This window comes from Perognathus longimembris, chromosome 9 (genome assembly GCF_023159225.1).
Source record: "Perognathus longimembris pacificus isolate PPM17 chromosome 9, ASM2315922v1, whole genome shotgun sequence".
NCBI lineage: Eukaryota > Metazoa > Chordata > Mammalia > Rodentia > Heteromyidae > Perognathus > Perognathus longimembris.
The window spans coordinates 68,595,510-68,619,158 of NC_063169.1; the positions used below are offsets into that span (position 1 = coordinate 68,595,510).

The 23,649-nt window shown below is 55.8% G+C and overlaps 1 protein-coding gene across 6 annotated transcripts in view; it reads left to right on the forward strand.

The window, feature by feature from the left end:
• The window catches only part of Map3k4 (mitogen-activated protein kinase kinase kinase 4), a 79,075-nt gene extending 59,237 nt beyond the window's left edge, over window positions 1-19,838 (forward strand). For 5 of the 6 annotated variants that reach the window (XM_048354404.1, XM_048354402.1, XM_048354405.1 and 2 more), the window contains 10 exons: window positions 2,444-2,544; window positions 3,391-3,471; window positions 6,451-6,642; window positions 7,942-8,012; window positions 9,012-9,128; window positions 10,460-10,619; window positions 12,049-12,171; window positions 13,879-13,985; window positions 16,931-17,110; window positions 19,126-19,838. In XM_048354404.1, coding sequence (XP_048210361.1) covers window positions 2,444-2,544; window positions 3,391-3,471; window positions 6,451-6,642; window positions 7,942-8,012; window positions 9,012-9,128; window positions 10,460-10,619; window positions 12,049-12,171; window positions 13,879-13,985; window positions 16,931-17,110; window positions 19,126-19,146 — 1,153 coding nt within the window. In that variant the 3' untranslated portion in view covers window positions 19,147-19,838. Of the gene's footprint in view, window positions 1-2,443; window positions 2,545-3,390; window positions 3,472-6,450; window positions 6,643-7,941; window positions 8,013-9,011; window positions 9,129-10,459; window positions 10,657-10,943; window positions 11,099-12,048; window positions 12,172-13,878; window positions 13,986-16,930; window positions 17,111-19,125 lie in introns of those variants that run through there. The other variant, XM_048354407.1, reaches the window with a different exon arrangement.
• Window positions 19,839-23,649: the final 3,811 nt, after the last annotated feature.

Consider the following 23,649-nt stretch of genomic DNA (forward strand, 5'->3'; position numbering starts at 1 on the left):
ATCGAACCTAGGGCCTCGTGTATCCGAGGCAGGCACTCTTGCCACTAGGCTATATCCCCAGCCCCTCCAGCAGAGTTTTAATCGATTGTGTTGAGTCTTGCAAGTGAGGAGGGACTTGGGGTAGTTTTTATTTTTAATTTTTTCAGCCTAGGCTTTTATGAAGTTCCGTGTACTTAATAGAGAAAGGACTTGGGTTTCCAGATTTCATCCCTGCATTTGAGTAGACTATACTGCCAATATTCTCATCTCCTAGTAAGGAGGATAACAAAGTTATATGAGTTGAGGATGAGTTGATCAAAAAAGACACAATTAGGATGGAACTCAGTGTTCAGCTTCCAGAAAAAAATCAAATAATCGGAAAATGACACGACTTCAGAATTTAAGAGACTAAACTATTTTTACACTTAGGTTAGCAACAGTCTAAAATTTCTTCAAACACGCCTGGCCTTCTTACACATGAAAATAATTGATATTCCTAATGTTTAGTGATAAATAGTGATTGCTTTACAAATACCAAAGTATTTCACAGCTTACGCACGTGACTAGGAGAAACAACCATTACCAATTAACCCTGAACCCTGCTCCCATGCGGCCGTTCTCCTGTCCCGTGCTCCCCGACACGTACGCAACATTCTCTTCACCCTCCCTGGGGAGGCCCGGCCCGTCCTTCCTAGGAACGAGGCACAGAGGAAGGGCAGCTCAGAAGTAGCGGGGACCATGGCCCCTGCCCCCTCCTGCGTCCACACTCAACCCTGTGCGCCCCTGCGCCGGGGACGGCCCTCTTTACGGGCCAGGCCTCGTGGCACCGCCAGCACGGGTGGCGTGGGGCCTGTACCTCTTAGGCTCCTCCATGCCTCCGCCCTGTGGTTTGCAGAGACAGGTTTGCTTTTCCTAATAAGTATCGGTCTGTGCGCGTTAGGCATGCGTGATCGCCAGCAGTCCCTGTTGTGGCATTGCAGCGCGCTGTCGTGACGTGTGTTTAGGAGGGAACTCGGGTTACTTCAGGGCTAGATAAACGGAGCACAGCTGCACGCACGGCGCGTGGGAGTGGGTGGGACATGCCGGCCCGCACTCAGGCCTGCACCGGCTCTCACTGTAGGCAAGGACGGGGCCGTGCAAGTCGTCCGTGTGTTGAGTGTTACACCGGCACGTCGCGCAGGCCCGAGAGAGCCCGAGGGGAGGCGTCGGCCCGCCGCGCGCACATAGGGACGTCATAGCCAGGACTCGGTTCCCCGTATCCCACCGTGCTGGTCAGCTGTCGGGCTTGCCTAACCCCACTTCCACTGCTCACGAGAGCTGACTTAGTGTTCAGGAGCCTTCCCAGCCGGCTGCTATACCCAGACACTGAAAAAGCTGCAGCCCTCCGCCTTCCCCCTCGCCCCCCACCCCAGGTGCCGCACCCTCACAAGTCCACCCGTGCTTAAGTCTGCGCTCCTGCCCTCTACCCTCGCACAAATCCCGGAAGGCCCCGGCCTCAGCCAGGCCCAGGCACAGGCGTGTCTGTCCCCTCAGCACCGACGGTCCAGGGTCCTAATGAACCACAGGACACTTGTCACCCGCTCTTCAAACTTCAGTGCCCCGTGAGGGCCGAGGGCAACACGAGCAGAGTCCGTGCTTCACAATCGGTGCTGCAGACCCCGTGGCCTTCCTGCCTTCAGCGTTTAATACTAAAGAACACAAACGCCACCATCATTCATTCATCCTTTGCTTGAAAAACGTACCCAGTAACTAAAAAACTAACTCCATTTATACTTTTAATACTTGCCTTACTTAATTCTAGCTTTTACTCCTTGTGGGTTCATTTTGGTTGCTGAACATTTAACTTTCTTCTGGAAAAGCAGCTAATAAACCGCACTCTTTAATAGAAGCTTCCTGCTCTTTTGTACTTTTGCTTGGCTACTTACTGCTTAAAAAGTTATTAAATTAAAGATTTGGAGTCTTTTGAACCATGTGATGATTTTAGTCACTTAAAAGTAATTAAATGCGTATCTCTCATTTGATAGTAACTTGAAGTACTGGCCCAATTCGTCTAATATATTTTAATCCATTCTAGGCTTAAACGATGGACCTTTTCATTTTGTCAGTCCTAAATTAAACAGGGTTCATTTCTTTGTCCCTTTGTTAACGTAAAGCGAGCCGCTCCCAGGCAGGGCTGTGGTAGGCCTTTGGTCGCCTTCCTGGCGGCAGCCTGGGCCGGCAGCCTGGGGGCCTCTCCCCCGGCCTGGCTCTGCTCACTGGAGCCGTAGTTTTTGTGGGGCTGCCCACTAGCTACCAGCTGCATCTTCGCAGTCACACCGGGCTCCCCGCAGTGCCCCGCGTCCCTGGGGGTGAGCGAGCAGCATCGGCTCTGGTCGAGAATCAGGCTCGAGAAGAATCGTGCAGACCTTTCCTTCTGAGTACTACTGATTATTGATAGGTCAATTTTTTAAAATATCTCGAACAGGGGTTCCAGCGTCCCTGAGAATGATCGGCTGGCTTCCATTGCTGCTGAATTGCAGTTCAGGTCACTGAGTCGACATTCAAGCCCCACGGAGGAGCGTGAAGGTGAGTGCCAGGAGGTGTCACCGGCACCCTCCTCCTCCTCCTCCTCCTCCTCCTCCTCCTCCTCCTCGCCTCCCCCTCCTCCCCTCCCTCTCTTCCCCCTCCCCCTCCCCTTGCTCCCCCTCCCCCTCCCCTCCCCCCCCTTCACACTCCCTTTCCTCCCTTTCTACCCCCACCTTCCAAACGATGGAAGGGCTCAAGCCACAGGGCTTCATGAGGAGATTGAGCCCTGAAAACCGTGGCCTTTGAATGTGGGTGCCTTTCTACCCATCTGTGTATTGTAGGTCTACTTTGTTACTTTTTACAAATGTATTTTTTTAACCTTGCCTAGAGAAAAAGTTTTAAATCCTGGCACAGCCTGTAATCCTAGCTACGTAGGAGGCTGAGATGTGAGGATAGCGGTTCAGAGCCAGCTCGAGACAAACCACCCACGAGACTCTTGCCTCCAGCTCACCAGCAGAAAGTCAGAAGTGGAGATTGGCTCAAGTGCTAGACTGCCAGCCATGATGGAAAAGCTGGGTGAAAGCTTACGGCTCAGAGTTCAAGCCCCAGTGCTCTAGCTGAGTGCTCTCACTTACTAAATACACAGAAGCAATGCTGTGTTGTAGGTGGTTTGTGTGTTGAGGTGGGCTAGGGGTAGCGGAAGCACCGTCTGCACAGTGTTCTGTTGTCTGTGACATGTGCAAAGTTTAATGTAGTAAAAATCTTGTAACTTGTCTAGTTTTCGAACTCGTCAGGAGTTAATCACAGAAGGGTGCAACAGTGGTAGTCATTATCATTCAGCACTTCCCCTTGCTCAGGATCTATTTATCTCGTAAGTATTTTCTGTGTGAAAAATGCTTCCTGCAGAGCCAGCCTATCCTCGGGGTGATTCAAGTGGGTCCACACGAAGAAGCTGGGAGCTCCGCACACTTCTTAGCCACACCAAAGGTAAGAGGAAGGATGCTGAACCTGAAGCTGTTTAGCATATGATGAGCAGCTCCAGTAATGGTTAGCTCTAGCTTCTGGGTTGTTAGGCCTTCTTACATTAGTGTTGTAATCTCAGTTGTACTTCTGATACGTACTATGTTTGTGGGATGTGCCTATTTTGTAGAACAAGTTACAAGCTCTTTGGAGTAAGGAATATGTTTTATTCATCTCTATTTAAAATTCTTGTTGTTGCTGTTGTTGATTTGTGGGGCTTGAACTGGCTTGAACCTGAGCTCTATCCCTGGGCTCTTTTGCTCAAGGCTAGCACTCTACCATTGGAGCCACAGCACCACTTCTGGCTTTTTGGTGGTTAAATGGAAATAAGAGTCTCACGGCCTTTCCTGCCTGGGCTTTGAATATTCATCCTCAGATTCCTGATTAGCTAGGATTACAGGTGTGAGCCACTGGTACCCGGCCTCCTCTTTATATTTTTAAGTAGCTTAGCACAGGTCTTTAATAGACTAATGTTTGTAAATAATCATTTCTATGAGAGGAAGGCTTTATATTACAAATTATATGATCAGTCAATTTAATCAAAAGAATGAATAGTGGAAATACCCCAGTCTAGCACTTTGTGTTCTACATAGTACGTTCATGTACTTTGTCGCCACAGTCTTGAGCAATAGGCCGAGTATATTGTTTCCTCTTTTCATGAAAGGTAATGGATTCTGAGAGGCCAAGTAGTTTGTCCGCAGTGGTGGTAGTAGATGGCAGAGCTGAGATTAGAACACATCACAGCACTCCTTTGAGTGGCATGTAACTGGTTCCAGAGTATTTGTGCCCAAGGCCCCCCGGAGTCCGGAAGGATCTCAGGGACAGAAAGATTGAGCTCGCCCTGGGGGAGGAAGATCTTCAGTAAACCATACAGTAGCTCTCAAGAGGAACTCACCTGGCAGCCAGATGGTCTCTAGTGATCGAATGCCTTGCCTGGCGGTGGCAGAGTCTGCCAGCTTCCAAGCAGCGAGTGCCTTCAGCCAGCGGATGAGCGCCGTATGACACGGAACTAGGTTGTCCTGCTGGCCTGAATTAGGGCTGAAACAGACCATTCGAATGCTAATGGCATGGTGCAGCCTAACCGAAACCTTAAAGTGGGCTTCACAAAGGGAGTGGCATCCAGGAACGGCTGGCACCGCAGCCGGCGCCTGCAGGGGCTGTGTGCCGTCTCCCCGGAATTCCTCCCCTAACAGTACCCGGACACCAGGCCCTCACCCTGCTTTTCCAAACCAACAGGGGAATGTGGGACCACTGGAAGAATTCCAGTTCCCATGGACATAGTAAAAGACCAGGGAGTCTCGGGGAAAGCTCATTGTTTAAATAATAGAACAGAAGGAGCCTCTCCAAGCAACGTGGACAGTGGAGCTCCTGCAGCCTCATAGCTGTGAAAAGCCTGTGCGGGGTGGCGGGCTGGCCGCATCCCGTATTGAGGTTGAGGGAATACACCGGGATCCAGGTCTTGAAGAAGTGACGGTGAAGCAGGGCGCAGTGTCTGGCAGCTGCAGGCTTACCGCTTCGTCTAGGAGATCGGGAGGGTCTCGGCTCACCGCCAGCTGGGCAGATAGATCGCAGAGGCGCTTGTGTCCCGTGCAGCAGGAAAAGGGCTGGAGTGAGTGCGTCTCCAGCGATGAGGCCGAATGAGAGCGCGAGGCCAAGGCCGAGGCTGAGTCACGCCTCAGCACTGGCAGTAAAAAAACAAAGTCATTTCACTTTTCAAACCAACCTTACAGTACCTGAGCCTTTAAAGAGCTCTGCCAGCCTAGTGAATTTCTTAGGTAGCGAATTGGTTTTCAAGTTTCAGGTAGTGGGGCATCGGTGGGTGGTACATTGGAGTGAATCTGATCAGCCTTTAAAGGGAACGCCGGAGTGGACTTAGGATCACACATGGTAAGTTTGGTCATGGAAGTCAGGAGCTCTCTGTATGTACGAAAACCATTATTGCCTGAAGTCATGGTCAGAAATAAGTTGGCCAAGGAGAGCTGTAGAACCACAAGGGAAACCCAGGTTGTAAAGCCAGGCGGTGCTCATTGAGGCTGTGTGCTCTCCAGCGCGCATGCGTGCTGGCCAGCCCTAGCTTAACAGGCATGGAGTTACTTTCCTCCTGAAGGTTATTTCAGTTCTCTACTAGCTCCTGACCAAAAATTGAAACCTCTTCTCATGGGATGCCAAGGGCTACCGAATTTGGGCCTAAATGCCAAATACGCCTTTTTTTGTTAAGTTTTCTGATAGTTTGGGATCGTTACCTTCATATAAGTATTTAATGTCTAAAGAAACCACTCAGCTTGCACAATGTCAAGCGCCTAGAAAATGAGGAGGCCCAGGTGTTACCCCAGGCCCCGTCCTCTCTGTTCCCTCCTCCTCCTCCTCCTCCTCCTCCTCCTCCTCCTCCTCCTCAGGCGGCTTCTGGGAAGAAGGGTGCGTTTCACTTGGGTGAGGTGAGAAGGTGTTGGGCTGAGGCCACCGGTGAGTGGCACTGGGAGTGGGAAACACCTCTGTGTGTTTCCTGAGTCTTGAGTGTGACTTGTCAGGATCATGAACGATTAACCCAGAGCAGAAGCCAGCCGCCACCTCTGCAGGGCCTCGAATCCCATAGGAAGGGGTTTGGATTGCTGGTTGGTAGGTGATGGAGAACTGAAATAGACTACTTAGGAGCGTGCTATGGCAGACTCCTTGTTTGCTGTACTAACGGTGTGTGCACTCGTGGCAGTGTGGGCTGGAGAGAGCGGAAGCTGGTGTGCCAGGAGTCAGGGGCGTGGGGAACAAGGACTGCTTTTGCCTCCCACGTTGAGGGTGCCCACTGGATTGGTGCACATTGGAAGAGTGGCTGTGGTCTGTAACGGAGAGCTGTGCTCCGTCCCTCTGTCCCTCTGCGCTCTCTGGGTTGCCATTGGAAGTTTGAGTTGTAACAGTGACGGATGGGACTGCTGACGTCAGTTCTCTCTGCAGACACTGCTTCCAGGCAAGGCCCCATGGAAGCTATCCAGAAGTCAGTCCGACTATTTGAAGAAAAGAGGTATCGAGAAATGAGGAGAAAGAATATCATCGGCCAAGTTTGTGACACTCCAAAGTCCTATGATAACGTCATGCATGTCGGCTTAAGGAAAGTGACCTTCAAATGGCAAAGAGGAAATAAAATTGGTAAGGAAACTGAGGCCCATGCACAGGGGTGGCTTCCAGGAAATAGCAGCACTTGTGATTCCTTAGGGTACATTTGTATAACCTTTTCCTTTTAGACACAGTAAGGGTACAACATATGTTTTTGTAGATGCTAATGAAATTGTAGAAAAGTGAAGTCTGGATCTGATGCTCTCACTTGCTTTTGCACTAATGACATGAGCCACACCTCCACTTCCAGCATTTTTCTAGGTTGTTGGAGATAAGAGTCCCCCAGATTTGTCTACGGGGTTGGGTCCGGACTGTGATCCTCAGATCTCAGCCTCCTGAGTAGCTAGGGTTACAGGCGTGAGCCACAGGTGCTCAGTTCTGCCTCGTTTTGTTGTGGCACACCAGGGTTCACACCCAAGGCCTTGTGCCCGCCAGCGAGGCGCCCTGTCACACCAGCCCTGTTCCCACAGCCTTTGTTCTGTTCTCTAGACAGGGTCTCTGGCTGGCCTCAGTTCATGGTCCTCCCATCTCATCCTCCCAGATATCTCCAGCTAGAGATATGAACCACCACTTCCAACTGACTTTGAGACAGGGTCTCACTAATGTGCTCAGCTGGCCTTGAACCCCTGTCTTCCTCTCCTACCTCTCAGGCAGCTGACATTACAGGCATAGGCCATCAGGCCCAGCTAGAAAAACAATTTATGTAGTTCATTCCATTGAATAGTTTCCTTTTAAAATTCCAGAAGTTGTCAGTGGGTACTAGCTATTTGTTCTTTTCTATATATGAGAATCTTGACATAAATCAAGACGATGATTTTCTTTTTCTAAAATATTACCTGCTTCATTCCTTGTATCATAACCTGGGTAGAGGGAGGGATAGATGGGGTCCTCCCCCATTTACCTCAAGCATTCAGGCCTGAGGGACACAGACTGTCATGAAGGAGGACGCTCCGGACCTCAGGAACCTGGGGTGCCTTAGCGCCACGTGCAGCCGAGGAACACGGGAGCAGTCCAGGGCTCCTCAGCGGTTAGTCGTTGTTCTCCCTGGAAGGAGTGGCGGGAGAGCTCCGCCCCATGCTCCTGGCCCTGCACGGGGACCCCAGGGCAGCCCAGCCCAGCCCAGGAGCCACGAGGAGCAGGAGGGCTCACCTTCCTGCCTCTTGTGGGACTCTTTAAAGCTAATTCTTACCCATTTAAAGATAATTATAGATGGGAGGTATGCAGACCTCAGATATTTGGCAACATTGAGAATTACTTTGTTTCTTACAAACAAGAACTACAGTAGAGCTGATTATAGACACCTAAAATGGCTCAGGCTGTCTTTGTTCGCAGGGGAAGGGCAGTATGGGAAGGTGTACACTTGCATCAGCGTTGACACCGGGGAGCTGATGGCCATGAAGGAGGTGAGTCGGCTCCGTGCCGGGGCGCCGAGGGCACTGCGGGTCTTGGGCATGCAGCTGAGCTCCCTCCTGGGAGTTGCTAGGCCGGAGTCCCACGTTTCAGCCTTCATTCAGGACTGGCCCTGCCGTTCTCCGAGATGACATGGGAAGTAAAGGCCTTGGCAGCTGTAGTGAGCGTAGGAAATTCTGGCGTGACCCAGGTATAAGAAGTGGCCTACGGAGGTGCGGGAGACAAAGCCGAGAGGAGCGGCGCCACGGGGAGCAGGCTTCTGTGGGGGTTCGTTAGCGATCAGCTTCAGCAGAGTCGCCAGAGCGGGCAAGAGCAGAAGAGTCAGGACGCCGCCGCGGGCACTGCGGGCCCCACAGGGGAGAGGCCTGGGGGCCGGGCAGGGTGGCTTTCCAGCTGTTCCTGGCTGCAGCAGCACGTCCTCCTTCACCCGGCGTCCTCTGGGTCCTCATTAAGGCCGTGCGGGATGTTGTGATGGACGCGGGTAATGAGGAATGATTAGTCAAGAGAATTAGCGTGTCACCTCACTTTTTTGTGATTTGGAATTCAGCCCTCGCGGTTACATTCATTTTGGTAACCACAGTCGCCTTCTTGGTGGTGTGGGTGAGCACACAGGGCTTGGTGGAGTGCCGGGCACAGGTGCCACTGGGGCATTTGCATGTGGAGCCGGAAGGCGCTGTTGGGGCAGACCAGATCTCCCCTGGCTGTATCCTCAGAGCCAGCGGGCGCCGCTGAGCTCGGTGCCCGGGTGATTGAGTGTGCAGTGTGATAGCGAGCCTGTTGCTCATCGTCAGCTAGTACGCAAAGAGAGCCTGCTTAGTGTTCTTAAAACACGTTAGGAAGAGTCTAGAGGTGAAGTCACAGATGCACTGGCCCTGGTCTCGAGGGCCTGGACAGTGAGAAGGCCTCGGACAGCTGCGCAGTGCCCGCGCTGAGGTGCTCTGACTTGCAGGCTGGGACCGGGCCCATACTAACCAGCAATGTTGTTTTCACAGATTCGATTCCAGCCCAATGACCATAAGACTATCAAGGAAACCGCGGATGAATTGAAAATATTCGAAGGCCTCAAGCATCCCAACCTAGTCCGGTACTTTGGTGTGGAGCTTCATAGAGTAAGCCGCCTTTAATCACACTGTCATGTGTGAGGGTCAGAAAGAGCTGAGTGGAGCCTGTTCTACATCACAGGTCTTCTCATTTCAGAGCACAGTAGCTTTGCCCAATTGTCAGGAAATCTCCATGAGTTGCATCATTTCTGCCTTCTCTCTGAACTAGAGGAGTTCTTCCTGAAATGTAAGTTGTAGGCTGTAGTCGTTCACCGACACTGGAAAGCCCCCGAGGCCTGTCCTGCTGGCTGGAAGGTTATTATCCGTGCCCCTGCCATGCTGCTCTTCTCGGTGTTTTGTTGGTGGTGTTGGTGGTCAGGGGGCTTGAACTCAGGGCCCGGGCACCGTCCCTGAGCTTTTTCACTCAACGCCAGCACTCTACCACTTTGAGCCACATTTCCAATTTTCTGGTGGTTAAGTGGAGGTAGAGTCTCATGGGATTTCCTGCCCTGGCTGGCTTTGACCCGGGATCCTCAGATCTCAGTCTCATGAGTAGGATTACAGGCCTGAGCCAGCAGTACCTCGCTGGCTTTTCTTCACTTACACTGCGCCACTAAATGATGCTGACTATTCTTGCATTCCCCCACTCCCTGCGAGAGGGTGACGGTGTGGAGGTGTGGAGCCAGTTTCCAGGCGCCGTCGGTGTTGTGTTTCATGGTTTCACAAATAGATTTGCAGAGGATGTGTTTTAGCTCTTCATAACATACATACAAGGACAGCCTGTGGGTCCCTGACTGAGACTTCGGGGCAGACTTCGTCTCAGGATGTCTCTAGTTTGTTCGCTGTGATTTGGAGGGTCTGAGACTGTCCTGCCCACAGGAGGCAGGCGGATGGCTGTGCAGAGGCAGACCTGGCCACGCCCCATGCTGGGAGGCAGACCTGGCCACGCCCCGTGCAGGGAGGCAGACCTGGCCATGCCCCGTGCAGGGAGGCCGACCCGGCCACGCCCCGTGCAGGGAGGCAGACCTGGCACACCCCATGCTGGGAGGCCGACCCGGCCACGCCCCGTGCAGGGAGGCAGACCTGGCACACCCCATGCTGGGAGGCCGACCCGGCCACGCCCCGTGCAGGGAGGCAGACCTGGCCACGCCCCATGCTGGGAGGCCGACCCGGCCACGCCCCGTGCAGGGAGGCAGACCTGGCCACGCCCCGTGCTGGGAGGCCGACCCGGCCACGCCCCGTGCAGGGAGGCAGACCTGGCCACGCCCCGTGCAGGGAGGCAGACCTGGCCACGCATCCCACTCAGGACGGCCGTCACAGTACCCGTCGGGAAGGAGGCTGCCTCCTCACCGGGCCGCAGTGTAGGGAGAGCCGGGAGCAAGGGCTGCCTCTCCCCACAGGAGGAGATGTACATCTTCATGGAGTACTGTGACGAGGGCACGCTGGAGGAGGTGTCGCGGCTGGGGCTTCAGGAGCACGTCATCCGGTTGTACTCAAAGCAGATCACCGTCGCCATCAACGTCCTCCACGAGCACGGCATCGTCCACCGCGACATTAAAGGTAACCCGGCCGAGGCCCGCGTACGCACAGAGCAAGGGCTTCTCGCACGCTCGTTCCCACAGGCCCTTTCCTCCCAAGAGCAAGCAAGCTCCTTCCTGCGCAGGTCTTGGTGTGTGTGTGGGGGGAGTGCTGTCCACGTGTGGAGGGACCGGGGATCAGCTCTGCCTTTGGAGAGCCTCCAGGGGCCATGTAGTCCTGTGGTGCGGACAGCCGGGTGCTTTTCTCTCCTGGCTAGAGGGGAGGAGCCGAGAGCTTCTGTCTCGGAACCATTACTGTGGCATTGGATTTAACCACACCCTGGCCCCGGCCTCTGGGGGAGTCCAGGAGACACTTAAAACAGAAGAGTCACTTTGTCCCTAATTGGTCTTTAAGTTCCATTCGGTGGGATAGGTTAACCTAAACACCTTTACTCGGGAGTTAGCCTGACTTCAAGGACCAGATCCAGTCTGGTGGGCTGTTCTGGATCATGCCAGAAACTGCTTTGGTCTCAAGAATTCTTCGCGCTCTGCAGTGTAGCTCGCCCCCCATCACTTTGCCTGTGCTAGTCTTGTGGGCTGCCTGCCTGTCTGCCCCACGGCTTTGCTGTCAGGGTCATTCTGGGCATTTGCTGAGGTGGCTCCTTATCAAGCCATGGCCTTGCCCGTCTGTAGCCGTTCTGCCGTACACTCTGCGCCGGGCCTGTGCACTGTTGCCAAGTGGTGTCTTGATGTTGCACCCTCAACATGAAGGGCGTCTGAGTGCGTGAGTCGGCACAGCTCCCTGCTGTCTGTGCTTGTCCTTGTCAAAGGCTCATCATCCTGCTGGCCGAGAGCCCAGCCCGGAGAAGGCTCTGGAGTGGCCCACTGAGGCCCACGGGTTGCCGTGGGGGCTCCTGTCCATGGGCCGCTTCCTCCTGTGGAAACTGCGGGTGGTGCTCAGCGGCCCTGCTGGGCACACCCACAAGCGCGAGTCTAGTGTATAACCCCATGACTGTCCCCGAGGCGCTTTGAACTCCCCGGGTGTTCTCCCCGGGGCTTTTTCCATGCAAGGCTGGTGCTCTACTGCTTGAGCCACAGCTTCACCGCCAGCTTTTTGGTAGTAAATTAGAGGTAAGAGTCCCATAAACTTTCCCTCCTAGGCTGGCTTTGAGCTGCAGTCCTCAGATCTCAGCCTCCTGAGTAGCTAGGACACAGGCGTGAGCTGCTGGCGCCCACTCTATCTGAGGTTTCCCTGTCAGGGTTGATGCCTGTTGTTCAGGTCAGAAGTTGTCGGGCATATCTGCTTACCCTGATGAGAGGTTCCACTGCTCTGTGTTGTTCAGGTCTGTGGATCGGGCCCGCGAGGCCTTCTGTGATGGGTGAGTGAGGTTTCCGGTCGCTCAGATCCACACAGTCTTCCTCAGGCAGCGTGGAGTCTCCGAGGCTGCTTGCTGACGGCTTATTTCTTTCAGGTGCCAACATCTTCCTTACTTCATCGGGACTGATCAAACTGGGGGATTTTGGATGCTCGGTGAAGCTGAAAAACAACGCCCAGACCATGCCGGGAGAAGTGAACAGCACCCTGGGCACGGCAGGTGGGTGGCTCCGCTGGCAGGTCTGGGGACACCGGGCACGGCTCCGCTGGCTTGTCTGGGGACACCGGGCACGGCTCCGCTGGCTTGTCTGGGGACACCGGGCACGGCTCCGCTGGCAGGTCTGGGGACACCGGGCACGGCTCCGCTGGCCTGTCGGGGAGCACTGGGCACGGCTCCGCTGGCCTGTCAGGGGAGCACTGGGCACGGCTCCGCTGGCCTGTCAGGGGAGCACTGGGCACGGCTCCGCTGGCCTGTCGGGGAGCACTGGGCACGGCTCCGCTGGCCTGTCGGGGGGCACTGGGCACGGCTCCGCTGGCCTGTCGGGGGGCACTGGGCACGGCTCCGCTGGCCTGTCGGGGGGCACTGGGCACGGCTCCGCTGGCCTGTCGGGGGGCACTGGGCACGGCTCCGCTGGCCTGTCGGGGAGCACTGGGCACGGCTCCGCTGGCCTGTCGGGGGCACTGGGCACGGCTCCGCTGGCCTGTCGGGGAGCACTGGGCACGGCTCCGCTGGCCTGTCGGGGAGCACTGGGCACGGCTCCGCTGGCCTGTCGGGGAGCACTGGGCACGGCTCCGCTGGCCTGTCGGGGGGCACTGGGCATGGCTCCGCTGGCCTGTCGGGGGGCACTGGGCATGGCTCCGCTGGCCTGTCAGGGGGCACTGGGCACGGCTTCACTGGCCTGTCCTCGAACACCAGGCACGGCAGGTGGGGGCTCCGCTGGCCTGTCCGGGGGGGCACCGGGCACGGCAGGTGGGGGCTCCACTGGCCTGTCCTAGAGCACCAGGCACGGCAGGTGGGGGCTGGCCTGGCACACTGGCACGGCCCCGCCCCTCCCGTCAGTGCGGCCCTGCTGCGTGTAAAGGCTCTGGAGTCCCAGGAGGGCGGCTTCCTCCGTGCGCCAGCCTCCGCTCGAGGGCAGGTGCCTGTGCATGGAGGAGTTCAGGTTCTCATTCAAAGCTAGAAGTGGGAAGAAAGCCACTTTCCTTCCCCAAGACTCTTTTTGTTATTTCAACTGTCCTAACTGAAAGAGCATTCTGGCTAAGCGGTAACTGCTTTTAATGATTTGCTGTCATACATTTTTTATCCTACTATGCAAGTTGAATTTGCTATTCTCATTGTGGATGCAGTATATCTGAAAATTTGAACATCTGAAAGAAGTCTATGAAAGTTGTGTTCAGCAGGTGGATTAGCAACGTGTCCCCAGGTCACGTGACCTTTGGGCTGCCCGAGAGCAGCGCCTGTGCCCGTGCCGCCGACGGAGTGCAGTGCTGTACCGAAACGCGCGCTTCTTTTCCCCCAATTTCCTCCAAAGACACAGCACCTCTTTAAAAATCCACCGTTTTTGCCTGACCGCTTCAGTGAAGCGCATTCACCTTGGCCTTCCTGTCGGTGCCATTGGCTCTGGAGGCCGGTTTCCACAGCTCGGGCGGGGACACTCCCCGATCCCAGTCATGTCACCGTAGCTGAGGGCGCGTGCGCTGCTGGAGACTCCCTATCAAGCGAGTGGGGCAGCATGTGTGCAGGAATTTGAGTTTTGGGTTTCTAAAATGTTTGCTTGCTTTAACCATCCCGGGTTACATGTTGCCAACCCCAGATCAGGTGGGCTTATGCGTGCAGCTCAGGGAAAGAGTGTTCCGGTGTTGTACTGTCGGGGCGTAGTGCTGCATTGATAACCCATTTCTGTCACCCTATCTGTGACCTTGACAGCATACATGGCACCTGAGGTCATCACTCGTGCAAAAGGAGAAGGCCATGGGCGTGCGGCGGACATCTGGAGTCTGGGGTGTGTGGTCATAGAAATGGTGACTGGCAAGGTGAGTGCAGCCCCCACCTGAAAGAAACGTTGGGGGCTCTGACAGCAACATATTAGAAATTAAAATCAAGAACAACAATGAAGGTGAGAAAAGTGGAAAAGTAGGAAATAGGTATTTATAAGTTATATACCATAAAGAACTCTTACGAGTAAAGTTCAAGATGTGTAAACTTCCAATTAAAACAGAAGCAAGAAGCAGTTACTGAGAGAGAGATGAAGCCCAAACACTCGCCTACCCTAAATCGGCTCACGCATGCCCAGAGCAGCTTTCTTCATAAACGCCAGGACTTGGGAACCTCGGTGCTTCCTTCAGTAGAGAAACAAGCAGGCTGTGCAACTTCCATACAAAGGAATATTACCCAGTGATGGAAAGAAACGAGCTGCCCCTCCTCATAGACACGGGGGGCTCCAGTGTGCGTGGCGAGGGAGGAAGGCTGCCCGCTATCGGCTCCCATCTTTCTGATGCTGAATGGCAGGCAGCATTGTAGAGGCAGAAAGAGAGGTTGCTGGGGAGAGAGGGACCAGGTGGAGCGCAGGCCCACAGAGATGCCTCGGAAAGGCTCGCTCACCTTGCACACGCTACTGGGAAACCAGCAACATGGTCCAGCTACCTCCCGGCTGTTGAAAATGTGCTCAGCCAGGGGTGAAGCCGGACAGTGACTGTTGTGCCTGCCTGTGGGGGCCTCAGGGAGCGGTCGTACCCGGGGGGCTGGCGGCCACCGGGCAACAGCAGACACACTAGCAGCCGCCCAGCCTTGCTGGTCCCGCGAGTCTCACCGCTCCTACGCATCCTGAAGAAAAGCAGTACACTAATAGCAGTTCACGTTCAAGCAAGTTAGCACGTTAAGCATCCCAGTGAGGGAGCTGTTGAACGTTAAATGCTTGAGTAGCATATTTACATCGTTTTTTCTGTATTACGTCTCTTAGTTGTATGACGATGGCTTCTCTGTGGTGCTGGACAATGGAGTAGGCAGACTGTACTGGCCACTGGCCACATTACATTGTTACAACACAGTTCCAGCTGTTCACTAATAGGTTGTCTCTACCGCTTTTTTTTTCACCTTTTTTTTTTAAATTAAAATTTATTGACAAGGTATTGTGCAAAAGGGGTAGTTACATAATAAGGCAGTGAGTACATTTCTTGTTATATCTTACATCCTCGTTTTTCTTTCCCTTCCCTAGATCAGGTAGGCATATATACAATACCCATTGCACCAAAATCATATACAGTACCCATGTAGCGTATGCCAAAGGAAATTTACCTAGAACTTTAAATGTAACGCCAACCATAGAATCCTCCTGTGTCCTTCTCTTGGAGTTTTTTTTTTTTTTTTACTTATCCTCGTCTTATATGATCATATGTACATAGCTGTTGAGCTATTGTGATCCACTGATAGGTCTATTCTAGACCTTTTCATGTTTAGTAGTTGTTTGGTTTTACGTACATAATGTAAGGTCGCTAACCCAAACCTGTGGAAATACCATTTGACAAAAAGTTTTTTGTTTTGTAGACCTGATCTCTACTGTCTCCCCCCCACCCCAAACAGTCATATATCAAGGAAACCATGCCCCTTTGTTCTTTTTGTTCTAGGCTTGTCTCGCTCAATATTATTTGTTCAAGTTCTGACCATTTCCCTGCGAATGCCATTATTTTATCATTTCTAATTGCTATGTATTACTCCATTGTGTATAGCTACCACATGTTTTTGATCCATTCATCTGTAGTGGGGCATCTGGGTTGTTTCCATATTTTGACTATAGTGAATTGTGCAGCGATAAACATGGAAGTGCAGGTGTCTTTTTGATATCCTGAGACCAGTTGTTCAGGATAGATGCCTAGGAGTGGTATGGCTGGGTCATAGGGTAGGTCTATATTGAGCTTTTTGAGGAACCTCCATATTGTTCTTCAAAGTGGTTGTACTAATTTGCACTCCCACCCACAGTAAAGAAGGGTTCCTCTCTCCCCGCATCCCCTCCAGCATTTGTTGTTGGCTGAGTTCAGAGTACAGGCCATTCTAACTGGACTGAGGTGGTATCTCAGGGTTGTTTTTATTTGCATTTCCTTTACTACCAGAGATGTTAAACATTTCCTCATATGTTTCTTTGCCATTTTTATCTCTTCTCTTGTGAAGTCTCTCTTTAGCTCCTTTGCCCATTTCCTAATTGGTTTACTGGGCTTGGAGGGGGTTAGTTTTTTGAGTTCTCTGTAGATGACGGATATTAGGCCTTTGTCTGTTGCTGTGCTGGTAAAGATCCTTTCCCATCTTGTTGGCTGTCTTTCTAGTTTGGTGGCTATGTCCTTAGCTGTGCAGAAACTTTTTAATTTGTAGTAGTCCCATTTGTCGAGTCTCTCCCCTATCTGTGCCCCTGGGACTCTATTCAGGAAGTTCCTTCCTGTGCCTATAAGTTCTAGTGTCTTTCCTACTCTGTCCTTCAGTAGTTTCAAGGATTCAGGTCTGATGTTGAGGTCCTTAATCCATTTTGAGTTGATCTTGGTGTATGGTGATAGGCTAGGGTCTACTTTGAGTTTTCTACATGTGGCTGCCCAGTTTTCCCAGCACCAGTAGTTGAAGAGGCTATGCTTTTTCCATTGTATGTCTTTAGCTCCTTTGTCGAATATCAGTTGACTATAACAATGCGGCTTTATTTCTGGGTCTTCTATTCCATTGGTCTTCAGGTCTGTTTTTATACCAACACCAGGCAGTTTTTGTTATGATGGCTCTATAGTAGAGCTTGAAGTCTTCTACCGCTTTCTTGACCCAGTGAGAGAGGTAATAGTTGTGATAGAGACCTTGTGGCATTAGCCTAAAATTCTTTAGCCTTTCCTGACTGAAGAATTGCCGATCTATTGTCAACAATTCTTTGTGACATCTAAAAAGAAATCAGGCACTTGTGTTTCTTATGGCCATGTTCAGGTTAAAACCTCCTTTTTTCTCTGTTTTGTAGAGGCCTTGGCATGAATATGAACACAACTTTCAGATTATGTATAAAGTGGGCATGGGGCATAAGCCACCAATCCCCGAGCGCCTGAGCCCCGAAGGGAAGGACTTCCTGTCGCACTGCCTGGAGAGCGACCCGAAGCTGAGGTGGACGGCCAGCCAGCTCCTCGACCACTCGTTTGTGAAGGTTTGGCACCCTTCCGAGCCAGTCTTCTTTGTGCTTCAGTATCTAAGTTCTGCTCTGCATTTGGCTCTTAAGGAAGTTTGGGGACCGAGATGTGCAATGGGAAGCGACGGCGTGCCCGACGCCAGGGTTGTTTTTCACTTGGACGCTGTCGGTTGAGGTTCAGCTGACTGTACTGCGGTAGGACGTTAGACGCGGACGGGCAGCAGCTCCGTGGTTTGAAGGATGGCTGAAGGCGTGCTCCGGGCCCTGGGTGTGTGTGGGTGCGTGTGTGTGCGCGTGCATGTGTGCAGCAGCTCCGTGGTTTGAAGGATGGCTGAAGGCGTGCTCCGGGCCCTGGGGTGTGTGTGTGCGTGCGTGTGTGTGCGTGTGTGTGCGCGTGCATGTGTGCAGCAGCTCCGTGGTTTGAAGATGGCTGAAGGCGTGCTCCGGGCCCTGGGTGTGTGTGTGCGTGCGTGTGTGTGCGCGTGCATGTGTGCAGCAGCTCCGTGGTTTGAAGGATGGCTGAAGGCGTGCTCCGGGCCCTGGGGTGTGTGTGTGTGCGCGTGTGTGTGTGTGTGTGTGTGCGCGCGTGCATGCACGGGCAGCTGCTGAGCTGGGCTCCTGCCTGGTGTGGCTTTCTCTACCGTGGTGTGTGTGCGTGCGCGTGTACGCACATGGGCGGCTGCTGAGCTGGGCTCCTGCCTGGTGTGGCTTTCTCTACCGTGGTGTGTGTGCGTGCGCGTGTACGCACATGGGCGGCTGCTGAGCTGGGCTCCTGCCTGGTGTGGCTTTCTCTACCGTGGTGTGTGTGCGTGCGCGTGTACGCACATGGGCGGCTGCTGAGCTGGGCTGCTGCCTGGTGTGGCTTTCTCTACCGTGGGGTGCCTCGCCTGCGGCAGGGAGCCCGGCAGGAGGGGGCAGGAATGGCAGGGCGAGGGGAGGCTCCGGTCTAGAGGGGCTGCGCCCGGGTGAGAACCTGAGGGAGCGGAGCAGAGGCGGCGCCAGGGAAGGAAGGAACCTGCGGCCGCCGTCAGCGCACAGGACAGGGCAGCCTCCTAGGAAGGCTGTTCCCGCGGCAGCAGGTGGCGAGGCCCGAGGCGGCCTCCTGGGGTGCCCGGCCGGGCGCTGGGGCGGGGGGCAGCTGGTTGAGGGGGCCTGGGGCACGTTGAAGTGTGTGGGCATCTGCTGGGGCTGCGGGTGGGCACTTGAGCACTGGGAGCTGGCTGTCTCGAGAGCCGTGGGCTCAGCTCCAGGGCTGGTTTCGATCGTGCTGCCGGGGACGAGGCCCGGAGAATGCAGGGGCCCCGCGATCCAGGCCTGCAGTGGTCAGCGTCCACTGCCCTGACATTGTGCCCTGGAAAGCAGCTTCCGAGCTCTGCCCAGGCCTCCCGAGGCACTGCTCCCGGCCTGTTGGGGTTTTTTCTCCCCTCCCGGCTCGGACTCTTTCTTCTCTCTTCCTGCCCTCCGTAACGTCCTCTCCCCCAACTCCCGACCAGCAGGTAAATTAGAGTGAGACGTGGGGGTTCGGTCCGGCCTGGCGCGCGCGTGACCTACGTGGTAATGTGGCCGCTATCCTTCCCTGGGAGCTAGCGTACATAGACCACGGAGTTGGCTTCTGAGAGCGAACTGACTTTATTGAGAGGACAAGGGGAGATGATTCGGAAGGAAGGGGGTTGGCCAGGATTCCGATAGGCCAAGAGCTGTCACCTGACCTCCAAGGGCTAATGTCACTCTGAGCCGGCCGAACCAGGGCGGGGCTGGTAGGCGCCGGGCTGGCTAGCAGGTTGGGTTGGGGGCTATCTGCCCAACCGGTTTCTCCGGATTCCAATCCAGAGGGGGTAGCAGGGCCGCATTCCCCAGGGCTGGGGGAGGGGCATCAAGCCCCTTCCATCAAGGCGAGAAAGACGCCCTCCGGCCCTCCTGCCGCGCCCTGCCCGAGGCCTTGTCCAGCGGGTACCACGGCGAGCCCGCCCGGAGCCCAGACTGCGCCCGCGCCCGCTGCAGGGGCTCAGTGTGCGCTTCCCTGTCTCCCTCAGGTTTGCACAGATGAAGAGTGAAGCTCACCCAACCCTGGCCGGGGAGTGTGGACCGGAGAACCAGTGCTCTGTGCTGGGGCCCGTGGGGACTAGAGCGCGCATCCGTGGCCCCGGAGCGTGGACTCGGAGCCCATCGCTCCCACAGCCGGGGAGTGTGTGGACCCGTGGCCGGGGCGCGCGCGGCCTGGCGGCCCGTCACTACTGTATGTAATATTTACATGAAGACGCTGGGAAGCAGCACAGCCCTGTAACCTCCGGGACTGAAGAGCGCACAGGGCCAGCATCGCGGGGCCCTTGGGGCGGGGGCGTCTGCAGGGTGAGAGGCTGCATGTCAAGTGCCATTACTACTGTACATGGACCAGCGCCTCCGTCTCCGCTCCTCTCGTGACTGAGAGCCGCGACCTCGTGTAGTGTGTTTAAGCTCCCTGGGTTCACACGACGTTCGTGTCATCGGTGTCCTGGACTGCGTCTCCATCTCCTGTTTCTCACGTGCACTGACTGTGAAACCTTTTGTTATTGTTGGCAGGCTGCAGGTTTATCATGCAAAAGGCCGGTTAGTGAAATTCAAGACAAGTTCTTTTTTCAATAAATGGTTTATTTTAGGAAAAGCTGAGTTCTGCTGTGCCTTACTGGTTCCCAGAGGATGCCGAGCCGGCGGCGGACGCGAGGCTGGCCCTGCACTGGCCATCCCCCGCCACCGCAGCCAGGCCTGGCCCGGGGGCACCGGGTCTCCGCGCCGCCGGCTCATCCAACACTCACGCTGTCGGGTGCCTTCTACTGCTAATGCCGTCACTCACGCTGTCAGATGCCTTCTACTGCTGTCACTCACGCTGTCAGGTGCCTTCTATGCTAATGCCGTCACTCACGCTGTCAGGTGCCTTCTACTGCTGTCACTCACGCTGTCAGGTGCCTTCTACTGCTGTCACTCACGCTGTCAGGTGCCTTCTACTGCTGTCACTCACGCTGTCAGGTGACTTCTATGCTAATGCCATCACTCACGCTGTCAGGTGCCTTCTACTGCTAATGCCGTCACTCACGCTGTCAGGTGCCTTCTACTGCTGTCACTCATGCTGTCGGGTGACTTCTATGCTAATGCCGTCACTCACGCTGTCAGGTGCCTTCTACTGCTGTCACTCACGCTGTCAGGTGCCTTCTACTGCTGTCACTCACGCTGTCAGGTGCCTTCTACTGCTGTCACTCACGCTGTCAGGTGACTTCTATGCTAATGCCGTCACTCACGCTGTCAGGTGACTTCTATGCTAATGCCGTCACTCACGCTGTCAGGTAGCTCCTGGCAGCGAGCCAGCTTACTGGACAGAAGCTCGCACCTGGCTGCCACATGTTGGGGCTCCGACTATTTTTCAGTCTAGACCTGTCGGAGCTCGGTCAGTGTGCACAGCGCGGAGGGAGCTCTTGATAAGAAAGCCTGCCTTTCAGAATGTAAGTTGATGCAGTCTATGTAGCCAAATTATGTTAGTGACGCTAGACTTTATTTCCTTCTGCTATCAAATTTCTTTAAAGATTGCCCTACAAGCTTCCTGCCGTCTTTTCAGATCATTGGCTGGGTATAGAATGGCACTCGGAACCCCTTTCCTGGCTGCAGCCAGCTGGGAATGGAAGGAAGCGGATCACGCGTCTAACGCACTTCGGAGATCTGTAGGTGTTGTCACTAGCGGCGCCCACTGTGTGTTCACACACTGGCTTCTGTGAAATGGGGCCTCGCACCCACGCCACAAATACCTCCCCACGTGGGACGGAGACCTTCAGGGGACATTATGTGTTAGGGTAGCACCTGTGTCTCGCCCAATAAAACCCAGAGCCACTCAGGCTACAAGGCCTTCCTACACACTGCAGAGGTCTACGTAGCTTTATCGTGGGTGCCCTTAGATCATTTCACAGCCGTGAGAGTCAGGCTGCCCGGGCTGCGGGGCGGAGGAAGGCGTGCCCGGGACCCCGCGCCTCTCACCCGGGACCGTGAAGAGCTGCGCGCGAGGTACTTGGTTGCTGGGGTTGTACGGTTGTTTTTTAAAGCGCTTCTTCATTGGACCTCAGGAAAGCCCACGGCGGAGGGAGCGAGCTCTGGGGCGGTTGAGGACGCTGCATGTCCGTGTGCGTGGAGAACCCGTCCCCGCCCGCGAGAGGCGCCGCCTCGTGACAAGCTGGCTACGGAGGGCGTGCTTCGTGTCACTCACGACCGGTCCGACAAAGGAGACTACGCCGCGGCCTGCGCCCAAGCCATGGCCTGGCAGAGGCAGAAAGGGCAAGGGCCCCAGGCTGCACACCCTGGAACAAAGCGAGGTGCCGGGCTCTGGCCCACACCCAGACGCCCTATGGGTGGGATGTCCTCGTCTCCCTGCAGGAGCCCAGGGCTTGCTGAAAGCTGAAGTCAGATGGTCACGGGCCCACGAGCCCCAGCTGCACCCGCGTGGCTCCGTCCCTTCCGCCCATTGCCCTTGGTGTCAGATATGGCAGTGGCTCAGGTTCATTCTCCCCACGCGACCCTCCGGACTCGCCTTCGCTTGTGAAGCGAGACCGAGGGCGCCCCCGGCGGGACAGCGCGAGGGGCCTTGCGCCCGTGACGGCGGTGCTCTGCCGATCGCCGTGGGGAGGGCAGGGGCGCTGCGGGCCGGCTGGTGACTAGGCCGTGTGGTCCACCTCGGCGCGTGTGCTCTGAACCACCGCCCGTGCAGGTCCCTGGCCCTGAGCTCCCCTCCGGTGACGGCCCTGCCCCCCAGGACACCCGCCGAGCCAGCACTTCCCACCCCTCCTCACCCGGCCCCGTGTGGGGGTGCACGGTGCTTCGGAGAAGGCTGGGTCCACGTCCTGGCGAGACGCCCTCCCCCCCCGCCCCCCCCCCCCCCAATGTGGCCATCTTTCCAGATAAGCAATAAAGACGCCGGGGATCGCCGGGTGCCCGTGGCTCACGCCTGCCATCCTAGCTACTCAGGAGGCTGAGACCTGAGGATCGCGGTTCAAAGCCAGCCTGGGCAGGAATGTCTGTGAGACTCTCATCTCCACTGAACCACCAGGAAACCACAAGTGGCGCTGTGGCTTAAGTGGTAGAGCACAAGCCTTGAACCGACGAGGTCAGGGACAGCGCCCAGGCCCAGAGTTCAAACCCCATGACTGACAAAAAAAAAAAAAAGAAAGGTGCAGGGGAGCCCAGCTGCCTTGCTGGTCAGGGCCGGTGCTACCTTGGGCGTTTGGGCTGCGCAGTCATCATTGGGGTTATGACAGGGAAACGGTGCTGTTTTTAAAGTGTACAGTCATCGCTTTGACGTTTTGCTCTATGTACCTGGAGGACACAGCAGGGCGACAGTCCGGCGGTACTGTGTGGCCACCTACGTTGGTTTTCTTGGCAGAGGTGACAGGGTGACCCTCCGTGAGCTTTCTCCTCCGTGGCAAATCGTGTGACTCAGAAACCACCCAGCCCCTGGGCTGCTCGGCCCTGCGTCTCCGTCCGTGTCCCACAGTTGGAGCCTTGGCGGGCTCGTCTTCGTGGGCACGCTTCCTACAAGTGCATGAAACCCCTGCCTTGGGGCTGCAGCGTCCCCGCGCGCTCTCGATTCTCCCCCACCCAGGGTTCCACACAGGCTCCCCGCAGAGTTGGCCTGAACTGTACCAAGAACGGGAGACAGAAACTGGTTCTCAGCCCCCGTCTCTCAGAATACAACCACCATGACCCCCCCACCCCCCCGGGAGCCAGAACTTGGCAGAGGGGCCTGCCAGACAGGAGTGGGGAGGGGAGCTGGTGGTGGGGCCGGGACTGGGACCGGAGCACCCTTCTTCCCGGGGGGCAGTGCCCTCCACACCTGCCGCCTCTGCTCCAGTGCGCGGCGCGCGCTCCCTGACCTGGCTCCGGCCTCTGCGGCTCCCGCGAGCGGCCTCGCTGTGTGACTCTGTTTCCCACCGAGCAACTCGGGGAACAAAAGAAACGTGGGGATCCCTTCGAGTCCCAGCCTTGGCGTAGGCCGATGTTCTTAAGACCTCGGATCACCTTTCTGAAATGGACCAAAGTAGCCGATCGGGGTTCTGCCGGGTGACGCCTGAGCTTCTGGGGGAAGCAGCCCCTCTCCCCCTCGCTGGGCGTGGCTGGACCCCTTCCCACCGCGCAGCAGCCCGGCGGTCGGCGTGGGCCCCCGCTGCGGTGAGAGGGTGGAGGGCGGCCGCAGCGTGGGGAGGGTCAGGCCGCAGCTGGCGGGTCCCCGGACGCCGAGGCGGGCCGGCCCGCAGGGGGCGCCGTCCGCAGGCCTCGTGTGGGCGGCCGGAGCGCTGGGCCCTCAGGACGCGTTCTGTCCCTCAGTGGTGCGTGGCCGCCACCCCCCCCCCCCCCCCCCCGCAGAGCGCTGCAGTCCGCGGCTCCCCCCGGTCATCCCCGAGTGACGGCAACCGTGAAGGCCGACTCGAGGGGCCTGCGGTGGCCCCGGGCGACCGCTTCCCACGGGCCAGGTGACCCTGTCTGCGACGGCAGCCACAGTGGGCGGGGCAGTGGGTGCCCGGCTCGTCTCAGGCCCGTGTCGCCCG